This window comes from Phoenix dactylifera, chromosome 7 (assembly GCF_051530095.1).
Source record: "Phoenix dactylifera cultivar Ajwa chromosome 7, Ajwa_hap1_PhDact_Kaust_v1.1, whole genome shotgun sequence".
NCBI classification, from domain to species: Eukaryota; Viridiplantae; Streptophyta; class Magnoliopsida; order Arecales; family Arecaceae; genus Phoenix; species Phoenix dactylifera.
This window is the reverse complement of record NC_143196.1, coordinates 27,432,414-27,451,340: the sequence shown is the minus strand read 5'-3', so window position 1 is coordinate 27,451,340 and position 18,927 is coordinate 27,432,414. Positions and strand designations below refer to the sequence as shown.

The 18,927-nt window shown below is 37.6% G+C and overlaps 2 protein-coding genes across 6 annotated transcripts in view; both read left to right on the top strand.

Annotated features, from left to right (window-relative positions):
* The first annotated feature begins 214 nt into the window (after window positions 1–214).
* On the top strand, window positions 215–6,560 carry LOC103716129 (Pentatricopeptide repeat (PPR) superfamily protein). Of its 3 annotated transcripts, none has more exons than XM_026808104.4 (5): window positions 215–2,687; window positions 4,950–5,137; window positions 5,233–5,448; window positions 5,586–5,641; window positions 5,873–6,560. In XM_026808104.4, exon 1 carries the CDS (start codon window positions 215–217, stop codon window positions 2,579–2,581), a length of 2,367 nt encoding a protein of 788 aa, XP_026663905.4. In that variant the 3' UTR covers window positions 2,582–2,687; window positions 4,950–5,137; window positions 5,233–5,448; window positions 5,586–5,641; window positions 5,873–6,560. The 3 variants fall into 3 exon arrangements, with proteins under 3 accessions (XP_026663905.4, XP_088557555.2, XP_026663904.4); XM_088701429.2 differs by having other exon boundaries at window positions 215–2,693; window positions 5,233–5,364; XM_026808103.4 differs by having other exon boundaries at window positions 215–2,693.
* The window catches only part of PAA1 (P-type ATP-ase 1), a 27,116-nt gene continuing 14,430 nt past the window's right edge, over window positions 6,242–18,927 (top strand). Inside the window, exons 1-11 of one of the 3 annotated variants that reach the window (XM_089924386.1) lie at window positions 6,259–6,382; window positions 6,869–6,953; window positions 7,745–8,293; window positions 8,380–8,433; window positions 8,697–8,850; window positions 9,506–9,580; window positions 9,803–10,083; window positions 12,282–12,515; window positions 12,914–13,012; window positions 13,192–13,341; window positions 18,173–18,319. In XM_089924386.1, coding sequence (XP_089780512.1) covers window positions 7,856–8,293; window positions 8,380–8,433; window positions 8,697–8,850; window positions 9,506–9,580; window positions 9,803–10,083; window positions 12,282–12,515; window positions 12,914–13,012; window positions 13,192–13,341; window positions 18,173–18,319 — 1,632 coding nt within the window. In that variant the 5' untranslated portion in view covers window positions 6,259–6,382; window positions 6,869–6,953; window positions 7,745–7,855. Of the gene's footprint in view, window positions 6,383–6,868; window positions 6,954–7,435; window positions 7,503–7,744; window positions 8,294–8,379; window positions 8,434–8,696; window positions 8,851–9,505; window positions 9,581–9,802; window positions 10,084–12,281; window positions 12,516–12,913; window positions 13,013–13,191; window positions 13,342–18,172; window positions 18,320–18,927 lie in introns of those variants that run through there. The other 2 variants (XM_039127342.3, XM_089924387.1) reach the window with 2 other exon arrangements.

The following is an 18,927-nucleotide window of genomic DNA, read 5'->3' as shown; positions in this document are numbered from 1 at the left end:
TGCTGAAATAATTAAAGCTATGCTCAATCTTAGGATGGCCAAACCTATTTTAAAATAATTCAAACTTGGGCTCCGCTTTACCGGGCCCTTATCATTTCCAACCCTAGTTCGCATTAAAGGAAACCACACAACTCTCAACGCAAAGTCTTGATGGAGCTTAGAAGGTACAGGTACTAAACAAGCGGGTAACTCGGGCACCCTTGAATACATTTACATGGTGCCCTTTTGGAGGCTCAGATTTTCGCCCCGAAACCTCCCAGCTCTCACTGGCTTTTCGTCTCTCGCCTTTCCGGCTCTCTCTCTCTTCGCCCTCCGCCTCCTCCTCTCCTCCCCAACCCCCGACCTTCGCTCCCTCCTCCGCCGCCACGCCGTCATCGTCGCCTCTGGCCACTCTGCCAACCCCTTCCTCGCCGCCAAGCTCATCTCCCTCTACGCGGCACTCTGCCGCCCCGACCTTTCTGCTCGTGTCTTCTCGGCCGCCATCCCTTCCAACTCCGGCGACACCTTCCTCTGGAACTCCATCATAAAAGCCCACTTCTCCAATGCCGACTTCCCGCTCGCCTTCCGCGCGTACAGTCAGATGCTTTCCTCCGGCGCTTCCCCGAACGAGTTTACCATCCCCATGGTGGCCTCCGCCTCCGCTGAGCTCCTTGACCTTGGTCTCGGCTCTTCCGTCCATGGCAATGCCACGAAGTTCGGTCTTTTTAATGGGAACTCCGCTGCTGTGGGCTCATCTTTAGTGTATATGTACTCGAAGTGCGGGGTGATTGGAGATGCGTATAGGATGTTCGATGAAATACCAGCGAGGGATGTGGTGGCATGGACTGCGCTTATAATTGGGTGCGTGAGGAATGGCGAGTTTGAGGAGGGATTGGTGTGCCTTAAGAAGATGCATCGGGTTGGTGGAGATGGAGGGGGGAGGCCTAATTCTCGGACCATGGAAGGTGGTTTGCAAGCTTGTGGGAACTTAGGGGCCTTGCCGGAAGGTAAGTGTCTGCACGGGTTTTTGTTTAAAGCTGGAATGGGGTTCTGCCCTTCAGTCAATTCATCACTTCTTTCCATGTATTCCAAGTGTGAAAGCTTGGAAGAAGCTACTATTGTGTTTCAAGAGTTATCAGACAGAGACATTGTCTCTTGGACTGCAATTGTTGGAGTTTATGCCAGGAAAGGTTTCATATTTGGGTGTCTGGAGTTGTTTCAGATGATGCAGGATTTAGGGGTAGAACCTGATGGAGTTTTTATTAGCTGCATGCTTACAGGTTTTGCTAATTCTGGTAACATTAGTGGGGGAAAGGCATTTCATGGAGTTATGTTGAGGAGAAATTTTGTATTGAATACTTTGGTTGGTAATAGTCTACTATCAATGTACTACAAACTTGAGTTATTGGAGTACGCCAAAAAGGCTTTTGATGTGGTAGTTGAACGTGATGCAGAGTCATGGAATTTGATGGTCTTTGGATATGGGAAGATGGGATTGGATGTTAAATGCTTGGATCTTTATAGAGCGATGCAATTTCTCAGATTAGGCTATAATTCTGATCTCAATTGCTTAGTTTCTGTGATTTCTTCCTGTTCCCGGTTAGGGGCATTGCGTTTAGGCCAATCCACACATTGCTGCATGATAAAGTATGCAGTTGATGGAGATGTATCAGTTGCTAATGCACTCATTGGCATGTATGCGAGATGTGGAAAACTTAACCTTGCAAGGACAATATTTGATCACACAAGTAGAGATGTTGTTACATGGAATGCTTTGATTGCAGCTTATGCTCATCTAGGACATTCTAGTGATGCCTTACCACTGTTTGATCAGATGCTTTTGGAAGATGTGAAACCCAATTCTGCAACTTTAGTGAGTATTCTGTCAGCTTGTTCACATATGGCTGCTCTCCACCGTGGAAAATGGATACACAACTACATCAAAGAAATGGGGTTAGAGTCTGATGTCTCTATTTGCACAGCACTGGTGGACATGTATGCTAAATGCGGGCAGCTTGAAATTTCAAGAGCAGTATTTGATTCTATGCCCGAAAGAGATGTTGTTTCTTGGAATGTGATGATCTCAGGGTATGGCATCCATGGATATGCCAAGGAAGCATTAGATGTCTTCAGGGAAATGGAAAAGACGAGTTTGAGGCCTAATGGGGTTACATTTCTTGCAGTCCTATCTACATGCAGTTATGCAGGATTAGTGAAAGAGGGAAAAGAATTGTTTGATGAAATGGGAAAGTATTCTGTTATACCAACACTGAAGCATTTTGCTTGCATCGTGGATCTCCTGGGCCGATCAGGGAATTTATGTGAGGCTGAAGCTATGGTTCTTAATATGCCAATGGAGCCTGATAGTGGAATTTGGGGAGTGCTGCTAGGCGCTTGTAGAATGCACAATAACATGGAGATGGGAGAGCGTATTGCAAGGAGAGCTTTGGAGTCGGACCCTACGAATGATGGATACTACATTCTGCTGTCCAATATGTACAGCTGTGCTGGAAGATGGGAAGAGGTGGAGAAACTGAGGGGTACAATGAACAATAAGGGAGTAAGAAAGAGAGCTGGTTGGAGTGCAGTGGAGCTTGGTTAGGGGATTCACAAGCAAAAGACTCATGCATGGGATGGAATAAGTTGCAGTGCATGATAGAATAAATGATGAAAACCAAAAATCTGCAATTGGACTGAGATCAACTTAGGTACAGGTTAGTCTTCAATGGAAAATCAATATCTATTTTGTATAGATCGTGTACGAATATGGATAATTGAATAGTTGTTAATTTCATTATCAGTTAGCAATTTCATAGAGCATTACTTGGCATAAACATGTTAAACTTTCATGATTTGCATCTGCACTTTCATTTCGATTTTTCCATTTTGTGTGAATTTGGTTGAAGCGACTGCAACATAAACCCATGAATGATATTTATTTGCATTTTTAATTATTTTATATTTAATTAGGTCCTGATCAATTAATGATGACAATTAGTCAAATCAGACTGATTTAGCTTAGATTATAGTAGAAAGTACCACTAATATCGAACATGCCATCAAGTTGAATCATAGAGTCTTAATACAGCCATGGCTAACTCATCATGTTCAAACTAAACCTGCATAAGCCCCATTTGTCATTGTTTTTGGAGGATTAAAAGCCACTTATTAGAAGGTTGGAAGCGCCTTTGGATGATTTTAAGGTGTTTGATAAAAATTTTAAAATAGCTTTTTAGCTTCTCCAAAAGCTGAAAAAGGTCTACTAGGAAAAGATCTAATTTGGACATTTTAGGTAAAAGCTCTACACGCGTTGGGAAGCTTTTTTTTTGGGTGCTTACCTGAGTGACATAGCTTTGGGTCCTAGCAATGAATTTTTTAATAATTAATTTAAAATATTTTTTATTTCCATAATTATTTAAGTTGGTGTTTTTGTCATAGTCATACAATTAAGAATTTTGAATTTATTTATTGTATTATTAAGATTAAAATGTAAAAAATACTTTAAAAATAACCAATAATTCGTAATAAAAGTTTTGATAGCATAACATAACATAACATAATAATTGTATTGTATTGTATTATATTACATTATAATGATTATTATTGTAATATACTGATTAAATTATAATAATATAACATTATCATATTACAACAATATTATACTATTATAATATTTTATTAAATAATAATATCATATTATTATAGTATAATGATATTATTATAATATAATAGTATTATAAAAATTATTATTATATTTTGTTATAAATATAAACTTATTTTTTAATTATATAATGTGGATTAAAATATCATAAATAAGTAATTTATAATTTAAGAATACTTTATATTAGCAATTTTTATGCTACAAAGAGTTAGATAATTAAAATTACTTTGCAAGATCCTTTATTGTCATATTCTAATACTAAAAGTAACTTTTCAGTTTGGTTATTAAACAAATGTTAAAGTTCAAGAGTACTTCCGAAATGTAGTTACAAAATATCAAACAACTTTTTATTAAAAACTCTACTAGCGAAAATTTGCTACCAAAGCTCTATGGACAAATGCTCTACTACCTAGCAATGCCAGACAGAGCCTTGAACTTTCAAACAACATAATTCATTTTGTCATGGTCTAATCTAATGCTTCATGACTCCCAAGCGAAATTTATCTTATATTGTGTCTAGCAAGAAAGACCTAGGCCAACCCATTTTATGTTAACATCCAAACAGTGAGTCATAATTGCTTTTCCAAACAGCTCTAGCTTAAAACAACTAATTGTGATAAGCATGGTCTGCTGTATCGGTCCGGCCTGGGACCGGTACCGGATTAGCGTGGAATCCGGTACCGATAGTTTATTGTAGGAGAACCGGTTCGGACCGGTACGGGACCAGTTCATACCGGTCCGGGGCCGCTACCGGTACACTGACCGGTACGGATACGGCGGACCTTAGACTGATAAGAATGTTGCTTTTTTAGTAATCTTATTACCGCTATTAGTGCTTTGGAGTATTGTATTCTGGTTGATTTTTCTTTTATGCAAGGATTAGTGGGCAAGATATATTTAGGTAAATTTTTCTTGTCTTAGATCCAGAATATATTCTTTGATTCTCTTATCAGCAAGAAAGCCAAATGCAAATTTCCACTTCTATCAAAAAGTATATTGTTGCCTTTGTTTTGGGCTATTGGGCTACTTTCACTATGGTGTCTAAGAGAGGAAAACATCATAAAGAGCAGTCAATTATATTTACCATTTACAGCTGTATAGGGATGAAATTTGCAACATCATTATTCAGTGCACTTGACCCTGTAATGAAGGAGAGAAGTCAGCAAAGATAAAGAGAGATGCAGGAAACGAAAAAATAATAATACATAGCTCCACTTTTTTTGATACATCTTTGCCACTATTTTGAGATCGATATTTGAAGTGTTTTGCTTTCCTCTGTTTACTGCACTAAATACTCTTTACCTTTCAGGTCAAAGAAGGGAAAAGATAAAGAGGAAATTTGAAAGAAAAATGTTGTTGGAGAAAAGATGAACCACAATTCATGCATATATTCTTCCATCCACAAGACCAACTCAGGTATGCATATATGAGAAGGCTGAGTGAAGGACATAGACAGCAAGAAAGCATTTCCCGCAAAGTAGGTATCGAGGAAGAGAGGTGAGGCCCTGGTTCTGAACCCGACTCTAGGTGTTAAATACCTTCTGATGCTATCATTCAAGTGTTTATGCCTTTAATTCTTGACGGGTTCACAGGAAAAGTCTATCCAAGGCAACAGCCAGGGACTGGTCCTATCAGTTGATGCTAAAGCCTAGACTTAAATGGACATGACAGCTTCACGAGCATCTTGTTGGTGCTGTCTCTCAGCTTTGTGGAGCCTAGAGCAAGTTATGATCAATTTCTTGGTGCACTGAAATTGTTAATTTGCTCCTTATTTCTGAGGTTTTTGATCCTTTACTGCAAGGATCAATGTGAGTAATGGGAGTTCCCAGCCTTGCTCTGTACCTTTTGAAGAGTCATCTTCTCTCTCTCTTTTCTACCTTTAGAATCACATCTCAATAGGAAAATTTTCTGAAATATAAGTACTATATTTTCTCTTATGTTGCAGAAATATAGGCCTGCGAATGACCGAGATACAAGCATGCGTAATGACAAGAAATAAAGGTGAGGTGCTTTAAATGTTTCCAAATTTTCTTTCACAGACAAATGTTCCTCTGCAGCAGACTGCTGAGGCAGCTAATAATGTGAACGTAGAGAATGAAGCCTCCCCACATTGAGGAGGAAAAAACATAACCTCAGTTCAATAATTATGATGAATAAGATCACAAAATGTGTAACTTAATATTTGCTCGCAGTATTAGTGCTGCTTATAAAAAAAGAAATCTCTTTTTTCAGGACCATGTGCACATGCCAATTGAGTTGCAGAACTTATAGGAAAAAATTGAGACGAGGTCATGTGATACTTGAGTCATCTCTTTAAAATAAAGTTTCTCTAATAGAGGAAGTTGATTGGTCCCTCAGGCATGGAGACACTTGAAAATTCCATATGGATGTGCAAGAGCAGTACTTGCAAGTTGCAATCGATTTTTAAGGAAGGCACCGGGAGCACTTGCCAGTTATAGTCTGATTTCATTGGTAGTGGAAGCTGTGAGGCCCGCGCTTCTGAGCTGGTCTCTGCAACGGAGTCAGAGTGCTTGAGTTCTTTCTTTTAGAAAGTAGCTTATTCCATATAAGCTGAACATGCTGATTGCTCCACATACAGCTGCTTAGAAACTTTAGAGAGACAGGAGGCAAATGCTCGAAAAAAAGTAATGCAAACTGGAGCATAGCTCTTCTCTTGACAATTGGACCGAATTCTTAATGTACTCAAAATGCAATATCAACAAATGATTCTTCAAACAAAAGGTGAAGCCATCAGAGTACCATTCTCTTGTATATGAAAATTTGTTGGAAAGGGTTAAAAAAAAAGGAATAGCTGATCTCTATACTTGACAATGTATGAGTTTAATTTTTTTAGTTCTGTTAATTGTAAATACAAGTATTCAGTGCGATATCGTTACTTTGATAAAATTGGGTATGATCACCTCCGTTTTTTTGTGATTTAAGATTTGAGGGACTATCTAAAAGATTGTCTAAGTAATGAATTATGAATCAAATACAGGATCCTTGTAGGGGCTCATGTGCATCGCTATGCCTTTAACAAATGCATACTTTTTGGTTATTAGCTATTGCTTTTGATTCTCTTAATGTATAGCTATACTTTATGCATCCGTGTCGAGATTTTTCTAGAGGAGACTCATTGAAAATCATTGTTACATGCACTAAGGTAATATATTTTCATTGTTTGCACTTCTACAACGAAGCATAACATTTAAACTCTAATTTTTATAGTAGCTGCAAGCACAGTTTTATTGACCCTTGAGAGACCCAAATGCGGACTCAGATGCAGCACCTATTGCAAAAAACCACGTAAAAGGTAATATAACTTTTACGAAGTCCCTATCATCATAATCTATTTCCTATGAGTCAAAATGTTAATTTTTTCCCATTTAGCACAACTAGTGGAGTTTTGAAACCCAACGAATAGATCAATGGTAAGCTCCGACAATGAGAGAAACAAAATCCAATCATCAATGTATCTATTGCACCGATATTATCTTTTTTTTTATTTTCTATGCTGTGTAGCATGGCTCCCTTGCTAGTATACATGAAAGAAGATCCTATAGATACACTATTACACTATATTAGTTTATATATCAAACAAAAGAACAAACAAATATATATGGACATCACATAAATAAGCATGCACATAGCTCACCGAATTTAATCCCAAACCTGACCTTATGAAGGCTTAGTCCTATTTCCCTAAGTTTGGACTTGGCTATTACAAATGTTGATTTTTTTTTTTTTGTGCATCATATTACAAATGTTGATTGCTGAATGGGCATTTAAGACTGACATGGCTGAAATATTGGCCATAAATTGGTCAACAAAACACGTAGACTGCATGTAGAAGCAAAATAAGGTACGAGCAGTTTACTTCTACCCTTTTTTAGTTTAGAATAAATTATTATATATATAATATTGAAAAATATATTTTCAAGTTAAATGGGATAAATAAATTTAAAACAAAAATTATGTATAAAAAGAAATCTATTATTTTTTTTGGAAAAAGTAATTTAATTCAAATACAAAAGTGTTTAACTAGAAAAATAATTATAAATTAAATAACTTCCACTCTCTCTTCCCTCCTGCTTTCAAACCCAGTTACAAAACGTGGCACCGCAGTGCTACCTACCTACCCAGAACTGGAGGCTACAACCACGGCTAGAGGCGTGTCGGCAAGGAAAAGCTGGGAGAAGAAGAACGGAGAGAATAATGGAGTCCGCCGCCAGTCTTCCCACAATCCCCCTCCTCGCCTTCTCCAAGACTCTCAAATTCTCCTCCAAAACCTGCCTCCGCCGCCCCCTCCCGCCGCCTTCTCCCCTTAACCGGCGGAGCTTTTCCGCCGGGAAGGTCAGATGCTTCGGAAACCTCGATCCCCAGAGGTCCAGGGAGCTCTTTTTGATGTCATTTGCTGGATCTTTTCTGCGGAATTATCCTCCCCCGGCGACGGTATCTCGTGGATTGGCATCCCTGTCGAGCTCTGCGGCCTTGTCTGGTGCCAGTGGAGGCGGCGATGGGCTCGGGGGAGGTGGTACCGGCGGCCGCGGCGGCGGAGGATCAAGCGGCGAGGAAAGAGGATTGAAAGTTCTTGCCGGGGAATCCGGTGAGGTCACGTCTTCTGGATCGGATGCCATAATTCTTGATGTTGGAGTAAGCAATTTTCCATTTTTCTGTTTCAAATTCTGATTTTTATGAAAAGTTCACAATTTTAAGTGCCGGTTTGATAATTTCTTCAGGGAATGTCCTGTGGTGGATGTGCTGCGAGCGTGAAACGCATTTTGGAAAGCCAAGTAAGATCTTTTCTCACTTTAATTTTCAAATCCAGTATAAAACTATGGCATTGTTAAATAATAAGCTGTAAATCTCTAGACCGGATATATATTTATGTGATTTCTCTTAAAGCCATCACGTATACCTTATCGCAATGATGCAATAATGAATTCTCCAATCATTCCGAATCATGCCACAAAGTTTATTCCCTCAGTGATATATCACTCGTTTCTGTGATTGGCAAATCCTGTTTATTAATACTTGACCCCATGTCTGACTGCAGCCTCAGGTGTCCGCAGCAAGTGTCAACCTTGCTACCGAGACCGCAATTGTTTGGGCTGTACCTGAAGTTAAGGCTACAGAGAACTGGAAACAGCAATTGGGAGAAAAACTTGCAGGTCACTTGACAACTTCTGGATTTAAGTCCAACCTTCGAGGTAATCCTTTTTATGAAATATGGTAATCTTTTATGTCCTCTGGTAGCAGACTAGCTGTGGGAGAGTGGTTTCATGGATATGCTTTGTGACCACCAACTTTATATGTGTACACGAAGCATGCTGGTTCAAGATGCAAAGTGAAATGTCTTGATAATTGCTCATGGAAGAAAAAGATTTTGAAGCATAATTATCCTGTCAAAAGTAAATTTATAAGGTAATAATTTCAAGTCTTGTGTTAGCAGGATAACTAGTTATAAGACTGGTCAGTTTACTCCTCAAATAGCTTGATTGACGAACTATAAGGCGCCAATTTGACAAGGCAAAAAAGCAATAAATCTACCTTAGTTTACCAAGCAATTTGCTAAACCAAGCTTGCTAGGATGTGCTGTGGTTTTTTCAACCTGTATGTAGTCATAATTGGTGAAACAAGCATGGTGCTTGTCATATGGAACTTGAAATTTGGACACTTCTTCTGTCTCGAAAGTTGAAATGTACCATATACTCCGAATCACTTTATACTTACACATATGTGTTGTGACCACAGTCTAGTCCAGTGACCAGGTAATATGTTATACAAGATATTAAATATCATTTTCAAAGTGCTAATGTTCAATTCATTATATTGTGGTTCTTTATAAATCTTGGTTTCTAACAGATACTTCAAAAGAGGACTTGTATAGAGTGTTTGAAAAGAAGATGGATGAAAAGCTTCAACGTTTGAAAGAAAGTGGTATGCTTTTTTTTATTATTATTATTTTGAACTTGCTTCCAAAAGCAGTCAACCAGAGCACCAAATTTTGCTCTTAGTATATTGTCATTGATTGATATTACAATTGTCGGATCATTCCAAACTCTAAAGCTTTTCTACTTTAAAGTGAAATTTATTTCAATGCAAAACTGATTCCTCTTTTGACTAACTATAAGTGCATCTATATTTTCTTGTTCTTCTCAGGTCAAGAGCTTGCTGTCTCGTGGGCATTATGTGCTGTATGCCTTTTGGGACACATTGCTCATTTTTTTGGAGCTAATGCCTCCTCGTGGTTGCATACATTCCATTCGACTGGATTTCATCTGTCGCTCTCATTAATGACATTTGTTGGCCCAGGCCGCAAACTTATTTTTGATGGATTGAAGAGTTTGCTCAAGGGATCTCCAAACATGAATACTTTAGTTGGTTTAGGTGCTTTATCATCATTTTTGGTCAGTTCCATAGCAGCTTTCATGCCCAAGCTGGTAAGTAACAATTACCTTGAAGTGTTTTAGTTCATGATGCAGCACAACTTTGCTCAGGATAGAACATATGCCGTATTATCAATCTTATCTTATTTTGCTCTTTATGCAGTTGGTAGTTGTGCTATGAAAAGGAACATATATTAGTTAATCATACTAATCAATAAGCAAGCTAATTGATCACACCGTGATACATAGGCTGTAAAGAAGTTGCTTATCATGCTGTCATTCACAAAGCATACATAAGAAACTTTACCATGATCCCACATTAGAGAAGTGTTAAAACATTTAACATATAGGTGGAGATAAACCATCATGCCATATCCTGACCAAAATGAGAATGATACATGACACTTCAATCTTAACATCATATGTGAGCTAATATGTCAAATATATCCCATTTAAAGCACTCTAGTTTCCCAACATCTTACTGTTTTCCTTTTCAACCACCTTGCTAATAGTTCATGAATAAATTTGGTAATTGTTATTTAACCGGTTGGTTGATCTATAGTCCTTAATTGATTGTTTCCTTAGAGGAATTATAGTGGAAGTAAGTAGAGTTGATTCTCTCTTATGAGACCTCATTATGAAAAACCTTTTTCTATTCCCGTCACCTCTGTGAGAACTCATTTTTGAGATGGCACTTTTTATTTCCATTATATCCTCCACAAAATGTCCTAATTCTAACAGCAAAAAAAGAAAGGATGCACTTGGAGAACTCAGCTTTTTTATCTTTCACCTTGAATGCTACCTCTTTAACTAAATGGAGCATCTCCATCTTCTCTCTTCCTAACCCATTTGTCACCTAAAATGGAGATTAATGCAGATTATAAGCTTCACTTTTATTTCCTTTAGCAGCAGAAAGATTATAACCAAATTTCAATTTTCTTGGAAAACTTTGTTTTGTTCATCTTTCTATGTCCATGTTACTCTCAATTATAACTCCATTTTGGAACATTAGCTACGCCAGGGAAAAACTTGGTCTTCTTATCTTCCTATGTTAAGTAAGATTACCCAAGGCCTTTGTCTTTGTTCCAATTTCCCTCATGCTTGAGCCACTCTTTGCTGACACTAAATAAAGTATCTTATCTTGTTCTACCTTCCCAAGAAGATCTTTGCTTCATCATATTAAAGCTCAATAAGCTTCGTATCCTCGATATTCCAATAGAAGTTTAGGCTGAACTATTGAAATGCCTCCTTCCACAATCTCAAGATAATATTTAAAATAGTATTCCTTCTCTTGATTGACATCCGGCTCTCTACAGATCTATCCCTCATCTTTGGATGGTCTCAGAACAAATCAGGTTTGTGTTTCAGCTCCCTTGAGAAAAATCCAGCACAATAGAAAATGGTTGCCTAAGTAAACCTCTAATGTTAATAAACACATAGTGTACCTATTGGTAGAGGATAGAAAACCATCAATCTAGATATGGAAGGTTCTCCTTTGGATTTACTGCTAATAAAGACTAGAACAAATCATGGGAAGATATTCAAGGTCATTCCTTCTGACAGAATACGAAAATCACCTAGACTCCTGTTCCATATTATTTTTTCTGTGCCCAACATACGATCCTCATCTTGCTACTATATAATGCGAAAGGATTCATGTCTGGCCAGAGCATGGGCAGATGTGGAGTATTCCACAAGAAATAAAACACCTAGGTTCATGGACTGTGCATGTCTTGCACATTTTTGCGGACACTCCTATTTATGACAAATAAACCCCCTTGCTTCACCTTTTATTCCCTTCTAGGGTGAGATAAATACATGCACCAGTCTAGAGGAAATGTTTGTGTGCTTATCAAGTCGCATAAATAGAAGAAAAATCTGTAATTGTGTGACATTGCAGCTTTTGATGCTTCTCTCTCATGTCCATTGTACATGCCAAACGCATATATTTAACTAGATAAAGCATGAGCTTTATAAGCTAAATATCACATCTAAAAATTTTCAGTTATTTAATTAGGTGCAAGCATGTGTTTCTACTTTGTATCACACTTTCTATATTATCATGCAACCACACCTGCTAAAGTCAATCTACTTATTTTCTTGATATAGTGGTTTTCTTAAATGTCTGTGAATGGATGATTTGACACACCCCCTTCATCTTAATTGGTTTTCTGCTTGTGCAAACTAATATTGCGATTGGCTTGTGAATTACAACTGATATCTTTTGCCAACACCATATGATATTTATGCAGGGATGGAAGACATTTTTTGAGGAACCAATAATGCTAATAGCATTTGTCCTTTTAGGGAAGAATCTTGAACAGAGAGCGAAGCTAAAAGCTACCAGTGACATGAGTGGACTTCTGAATATTCTCCCAACAAAGGCTCGCCTCATGGTTGACAGTGATGCTGAACAGCTGTCTTCAGTTGTTGAGGTTCCTTGTAGAAACCTTACCATTGGAGACCATATTGTTGTTCTTCCGGGGGTAAGTAAATAAGTTTTTCATTTCCTTGCTCATTATATATGTTTTTGCAAGATACATATTTTGAGATGTGAAATTTTGGATGAAAGTAGAATGAGATTATGCAATTCTTCATACAATAGTGGCCAGACATGACTTGAAGGTGAATTAGAATCACTAAAACAATCCAGGCAGAATAAGACTTAGTTATATTGAATCAGATGTTCAACATTATCTGTCCATGTCTCTTCAGTTCACCAACTATGATCTTTTTTTCCTTCTTTTCTAATTCTGGACTTCTTTGCGGTACTATTTCTGTATCTGTCTGTCATTTTTTATTAACTAAGTCATTGCTTATCTCAATCTGATTCAAACTACATTTACATTATCTATTCATTCTTAGTCACTCTTGAACCATTTAGGACCGTGTTCCAGCAGATGGAATTGTGAAAGCTGGAAGGAGCACGGTTGATGAATCGAGTTTCACTGGGGAGCCCTTGCCAGTGACGAAGCTACCTGGGGTATACCTTTTTTCTTCTCTCATTTGATTAATTACTATGGCATATAGTTTATGTAGGTGCATTGTTTAATTCTTACTCTTTTTTTTGATGTGCTTAATCTTGCACCATCATTTTCTATTCCTTTTTTATTGTGGCACTAGCTTTCAAGTTTCAACTGATGCAGGATTTTTCTATCCCAGGCTGAAGTGACAGCAGGAAGCATTAACTTGAATGGTACACTTACCGTTGAAGTTAGAAGACCAGGTGGTGAAACAGTTATGGGAGACATAGTTCGCTTGGTAGAAGAAGCGCAGACGAGGGAAGCCCCTGTGCAACGTCTGGCTGACAAGGTTTGTATAACTTCTGGTTTTTATATCACTTTCCATCTAAGCCAAGAATATCATATGCAACTGCTTTCCAGAAATACCAAATCATATCTAGGAAACAGTAGTACTGTTTATTCGTTTTTTTAACTTTTACATGAGAATGTGTTTAAAGATCGTTAACTTTCTGTGTAAAGTAATAAATATTCCATTAACTAAACAATGGATTATTAATGCAGGATATGTGTCTCCTGTACATCAAAATTGGAGATGTTAATAGCCTTTATATGCTTGCAAGTTTCGCTATCTTTTGCCATAAAACTCTATATTTTTTGATATGTAATGACATAACCCTCCTTTTTGATACATGGCACTTCTAACAACGGCATCCAGCTTACTGCCACTTGAAGTAGGCAGTCAATTAACCAAAATTAAAAAAGCCATGCACTTAAAGGGTAGTCACCGGTCTAATTGTCAGTGGCATGACAATCCATTGAGGGAACAAGTGCCGTTTGTTACGAATTAGAACCAGATGAAGCTGACAAAACCTTGTGAGGATCATAAGGTAGTCAGGCAGTCTATTCTAGACATGCTATTATGGTATTATGGTACTCAAGAAATTTAGATACAGCAAATAACTTAGAAGTTAATAGATATGGCTTATGTGAACTATATGAAAATCCTTCTGTGGGCTTCCCTTCCTTGGGGTTTTCAGAGTCGCTACTACCTATCTTGAGGTAGCTAGGAACAAGGCTTATGGACGTACCTGCATCGCTGCTTCTATGAGGAGGTCTTCAAGGGAAGAGAGTTTTGCATGCTAGTAAGCAAAAAGAAAAGAAAGAAAAGGGGGGAGAAAGAGGGAGGGAGGAAGAAAGGAAATATGGGGGGCCAATACTTCTTGATGCTCCTTCTTCTTGGTGAGTTGCTAGTGGAAGGCTAGGTTTAAGGTTCATGGATGTAGAAGAGGGTGATAGAAGAGGAAAGGGCTACGGTTTAGTGGATTCAAATGGTAGAGGTTCCCTAAGGATTTTTCTAATTTTTGTAATTTTCAAGGGATTTTTCATATGAATTTTGGGAGATGAGAAGTGGTAATTATAGCGGACGATGAAGGACTCTATGTCTAGGACTGAATGCCAGAAGTGATTTCCCTAAATCTAATAGCTAGGATAAGGGAGATTAAATGGCTTCTTCTTATCGGCCATAGGCTTAAAGAATATTTGATAAGGCAGCATAAATCAAGGATTGAGTTTATTTCCATCTTGAAGCACCTGGAAAAGTCACTTAGAAATCTAACAATTAAAAACCTATTTCTGGCAAAAGGTATAATGTTCAATTTGATAGAGATATCTGGCGGATAGAGTCAAAATCTAAAGATCTATCGCCTATAGATCTTATCTTAAAAAAACCACCATTTGAGGAGGTCACAATTGAAGATCCACTTTCTAATAAATCAAAGCTTGACATTGTATCTTGAATTATGATTATAAAAATAATGGATTAATAAATATAATCACTTTCAGTCCACCGAACCGGTACTGGTGGCCTCCGGACCAATTCGGACTGGTTCGAACTGGTACCGAACCAGCTACAACGCGCGCGCGCGAAAATGCCATAGTGTGCTACAGTGGCACTAAATGCCACTGTAATAATACTATAGCGGCACTGTAGTGCACTGTAGCTGCACTGTAATGATATAGTGGCATTAATGCACTGTAGCTGCACTGTAATGATACTGTAGCTTTACTATAATGATACTGTAGCTGCACTGTAATTGTTACAGTAACATTTAATGCCACTGTAGACCGGACTCGATGCCGGTTTGCACTGAATCCTGGTCGAACCGGACGGAACCGGTCCGATTCGGCCTTGTATCGGTGCGAACCAGTCCAGTTTGCAACGGTACGCCCTCCGTATTGCTAGGGTCGGAACCGTTTTTCATTGCTGTACCGGACCGGTCTGATTCCTGACCGGTCCGATACGGGCTGATTCAGCATACCATGATCACTTCATATAAGCCAATGATTTTATTCATGTTTTCCTCGACAGTTGCTAAAAATCTAATGTTGATCTACCTCCTGACTTCCCTATACCTTTTCTATAGATGGCCGTGCAATTGTAGATTTCAGAAAGTATCGGTTTCACTACTCTTTTTTATGGGTAGCCCCAGCTTCTTCGATGCTTGTGTTTCAGGTCCTTCAAAGATTGAAATAGGTCTCGGTACTTTCCTCTTGGATTTTGATGGCTGCAGTGCGAAGGTTTGAGCACTGACTTTTCTGAGTCTCAGCTTGATCTAAACTCTTGCTTGGAAATTGAGCTGATCAATTAGAAGTTACATGTCTAGTGATCAAAATATGCTTGGGAAATTGCAACCATCTGATAGTTCAATTGCGATTGGAATTACTCATATGTTACATAATAGGGATCTAATGCTAGGATTTAGGCATTGTCTTTGTGATCTCACAGAACAAGGTAGTTTTCCGAAGGCATTTTATATAAACAGAGGTTTAAAGTTTTTGGTATTTCCCTCCTGATTTTTGGATTTTATTTTATTTAGGCTATGTTTGGATGACAAAATAAAGATGGATAAGCTAGTTAGTTTGTCTAATTCCATCCAAACACCAACAAATGGGGTATGGAATTGCTTATACTTTGTCCGCTGGCATGATCAATTTGTTGGGAGGGTGTCGAATTGTTCTCCACTATCCTCATCCCTCCTAATAACCATTTTGCCCCTTCCTCTCCTTTGATCCCACTTGCCTTATTAATTTTTTAATATTTAAATAATAAATAATAGTATTACTAATAATATATATAAATAATAAATAATAATATTATTTATTGTTATGAATAGATAATATCAGCATTATTAATTTCTATTAGTATTAATAATTACTAGCAATATTAAATTATTGATATTATTAATTATGATCGAGTAAAAAGATGTTATTAGAACAATATAATTTTTATATTAAAATAATGACAGTAAAATAATATTCAATAATATATTTAAATAATAATATTAAAATAATATTTATAATTACCTCATCATATTTATCCATTTTTTGCAAATGGTGGATGACAACTTTGTCCAAATAAAAAATACCACTTATCCCCTTAACTTATTTCCACATACTTATCCCTCGAACAAGATGCACAAGACTCTTATTCGATAGAATAGTCTTCTATTCCTCCCAACCTATCTGAATAACTTTCTCTTATTCCGTGAAAATTTATTTGGCAACCAATGCAACCATGGAATGCCGTACTGGCCCGTACCGGCCGGTACGTACCGGTCCGGCCGTGGACCGGTACCGGAACGGATAAAAAACCGGTATTTCCCGGTTTTTTATCCGAACCGGCCGGTACGGGTGCGTACCGGCCGGTACGGGCCCGTACCGGCCGGTACCGGACTCGTACCGGTGCGAGCCCGTACTGGCCGGTACCGGCCGGGGGGGTTGTGTTTCGGATCCTTTAAACGTGCCGAACTGATCTAATTGCCCGAATCGCTCTAGTTCTTGACCGGTTAGGTTTGATATGGCCCGAAATGCCAAGTTCGGGTCGATTTGGCCAATCCTTGTCTGTAGAATCGATTAACTTATTTATGATGAAATGAGGAAAAATATGAGGGTGTAACTGTAAATTTTGTTGACTCCAAAATTTGGATGGCAATAGAGTTTTGTTCAAAATTTATGCAATTTTTCTTCTTCTTCTTTTTCAGAGATAAAAATTCTTTGGATCATAATTTTGTTCCCTGTGGAGATTTTCTGCTCAGCTGAAATATTTCAGGTTTCATTTTAATTTTAAGATTTCAAATTTATCTCGTATCTGTACCAATTATTCTTTATCCTGTTTTAGGAAGGCTGTCACCATTTAGAAAATTGCCAAGGGTGTCAATTCTTCATTTCCACCTGTGCATTACTTACATTTTACGATCACACTAGAAAATATGTACAAACATGTGAATTTCCAATGAGCAGAAAACTCCTCTTTTGACAATTGACACGGTATTAAAAGGAAGTTGAAAATAATTAATATCTCAAATTACCAGTCCTGACAATAATATAAGCTCTAACCTAGACATTCAGTTAGGTGGTTAGATGATGCTTCATATATCTATACAATGTATTAAGCAATAATTCCTGATCCGCCGATAACTAGTAAATAAATATACAAGAGTACCTGGCAACCAGTGGAAAAGCTGAACCCAGAAATCCACTGCTATATATTATTCAGCTTCTAAAGTTCTCCATGTAATGGTCTGGACCTAGATATACCCTACCCTTGATTTTTTGGAGACGGTTGTGGAGGTGCTACATGCATTTATGCCTACTTCAGACAATGTTATTGGATCCTTCAACGACAATCATCAGACATGGGTCAAAATGGTTTGATTTATCAATATTTGATGTTGGATAATTGACTAGCATCTGGTGAGCTTTTCTATTGTTGGAGAGTATCTCTAAATTGAAGTCGCAAGCCATGCATCTTATGGAATTAGCTAATATCTTGCTAGCTACTAATGATGATATTTTAGTTAAACTCTTATGAGATTATATTAACAAAATTCATGCAATTTAATCTTGTTAACTTATGATTTTTTTATGTTGTATTCTTCATAGAACTTGAGACTTTTTTTCATGATCGATATGTACTTATATCTCACTTGTCCAATGTTTCTTTCTTTCCCTTCTAAAGTATAAAAACAGAATTTTCTAATGATTTAGCATTTCTTTTCCCATGCTCATTGTCTTACTAAACTCCAAAAGCTGGCCTCTCCCGTTTGTTGCTCTGATAGTTGCATCAGATAGACTCTATGCTCTACTGCAGCACATAAATAAGTTGTGGGTTGTGACAACAGGTAGCTGGGCATTTTACATATGGAGTCATGGCATTCTCTGCTGCTACGTTTATGTTCTGGAATTTGTTTGGTTCACAACTGGTACCAGCAGCTATTCATCAAGGAAGTCCACTTTCTCTGGCTTTGCATCTTTCCTGTAGTGTTCTGGTATGATTCCTCTACATCTATAATCTTTAGCAGATTTATAAACAATTCATCAAAGCCTCCACATGTTAGTTACTTATTCCCGTGATAATTACCTTATGGGTATTTCTAAGTTCTTGAGAAACTGCTCAGTCACATTTCTCATGTATTCTGCTTGGACTTGATCAGTAGACATGCATACTATGAGAAAATGCAAGTCTTTCATTAGGTTTTGTAACATACACAACATGTGAAAAAGCTGCACGATGGTTTTTTCAACAGATCCCCCCACCAACATAGACATAAAAAAGAAAAAAGAATAAAGAATATGTTGTAAGAAAAGGGTATTAGAAAAGTGTAGAAGGGCAAGATAGGTAAAATATTCTTTATTAGGAAAGGCTTAGATTTTTTTCAAAAAATTCTGTTTGCTATTACTATTTCACTTTCCTCCTCTCTTAAGTGGGTAGTAGTAATTGGTGCTAGTTATTTAAATTAAATATGGTAGAAATGGAGGAAACAATAACAGAATTCTACTTCTGTTCAGCAAAATAAAGAGGCTTAAATACTTCTAATAGAATATTTCTTTATTTTTTAGAATAAAATGAGATGGCATAGGTTGAGGGCTGAGCTCT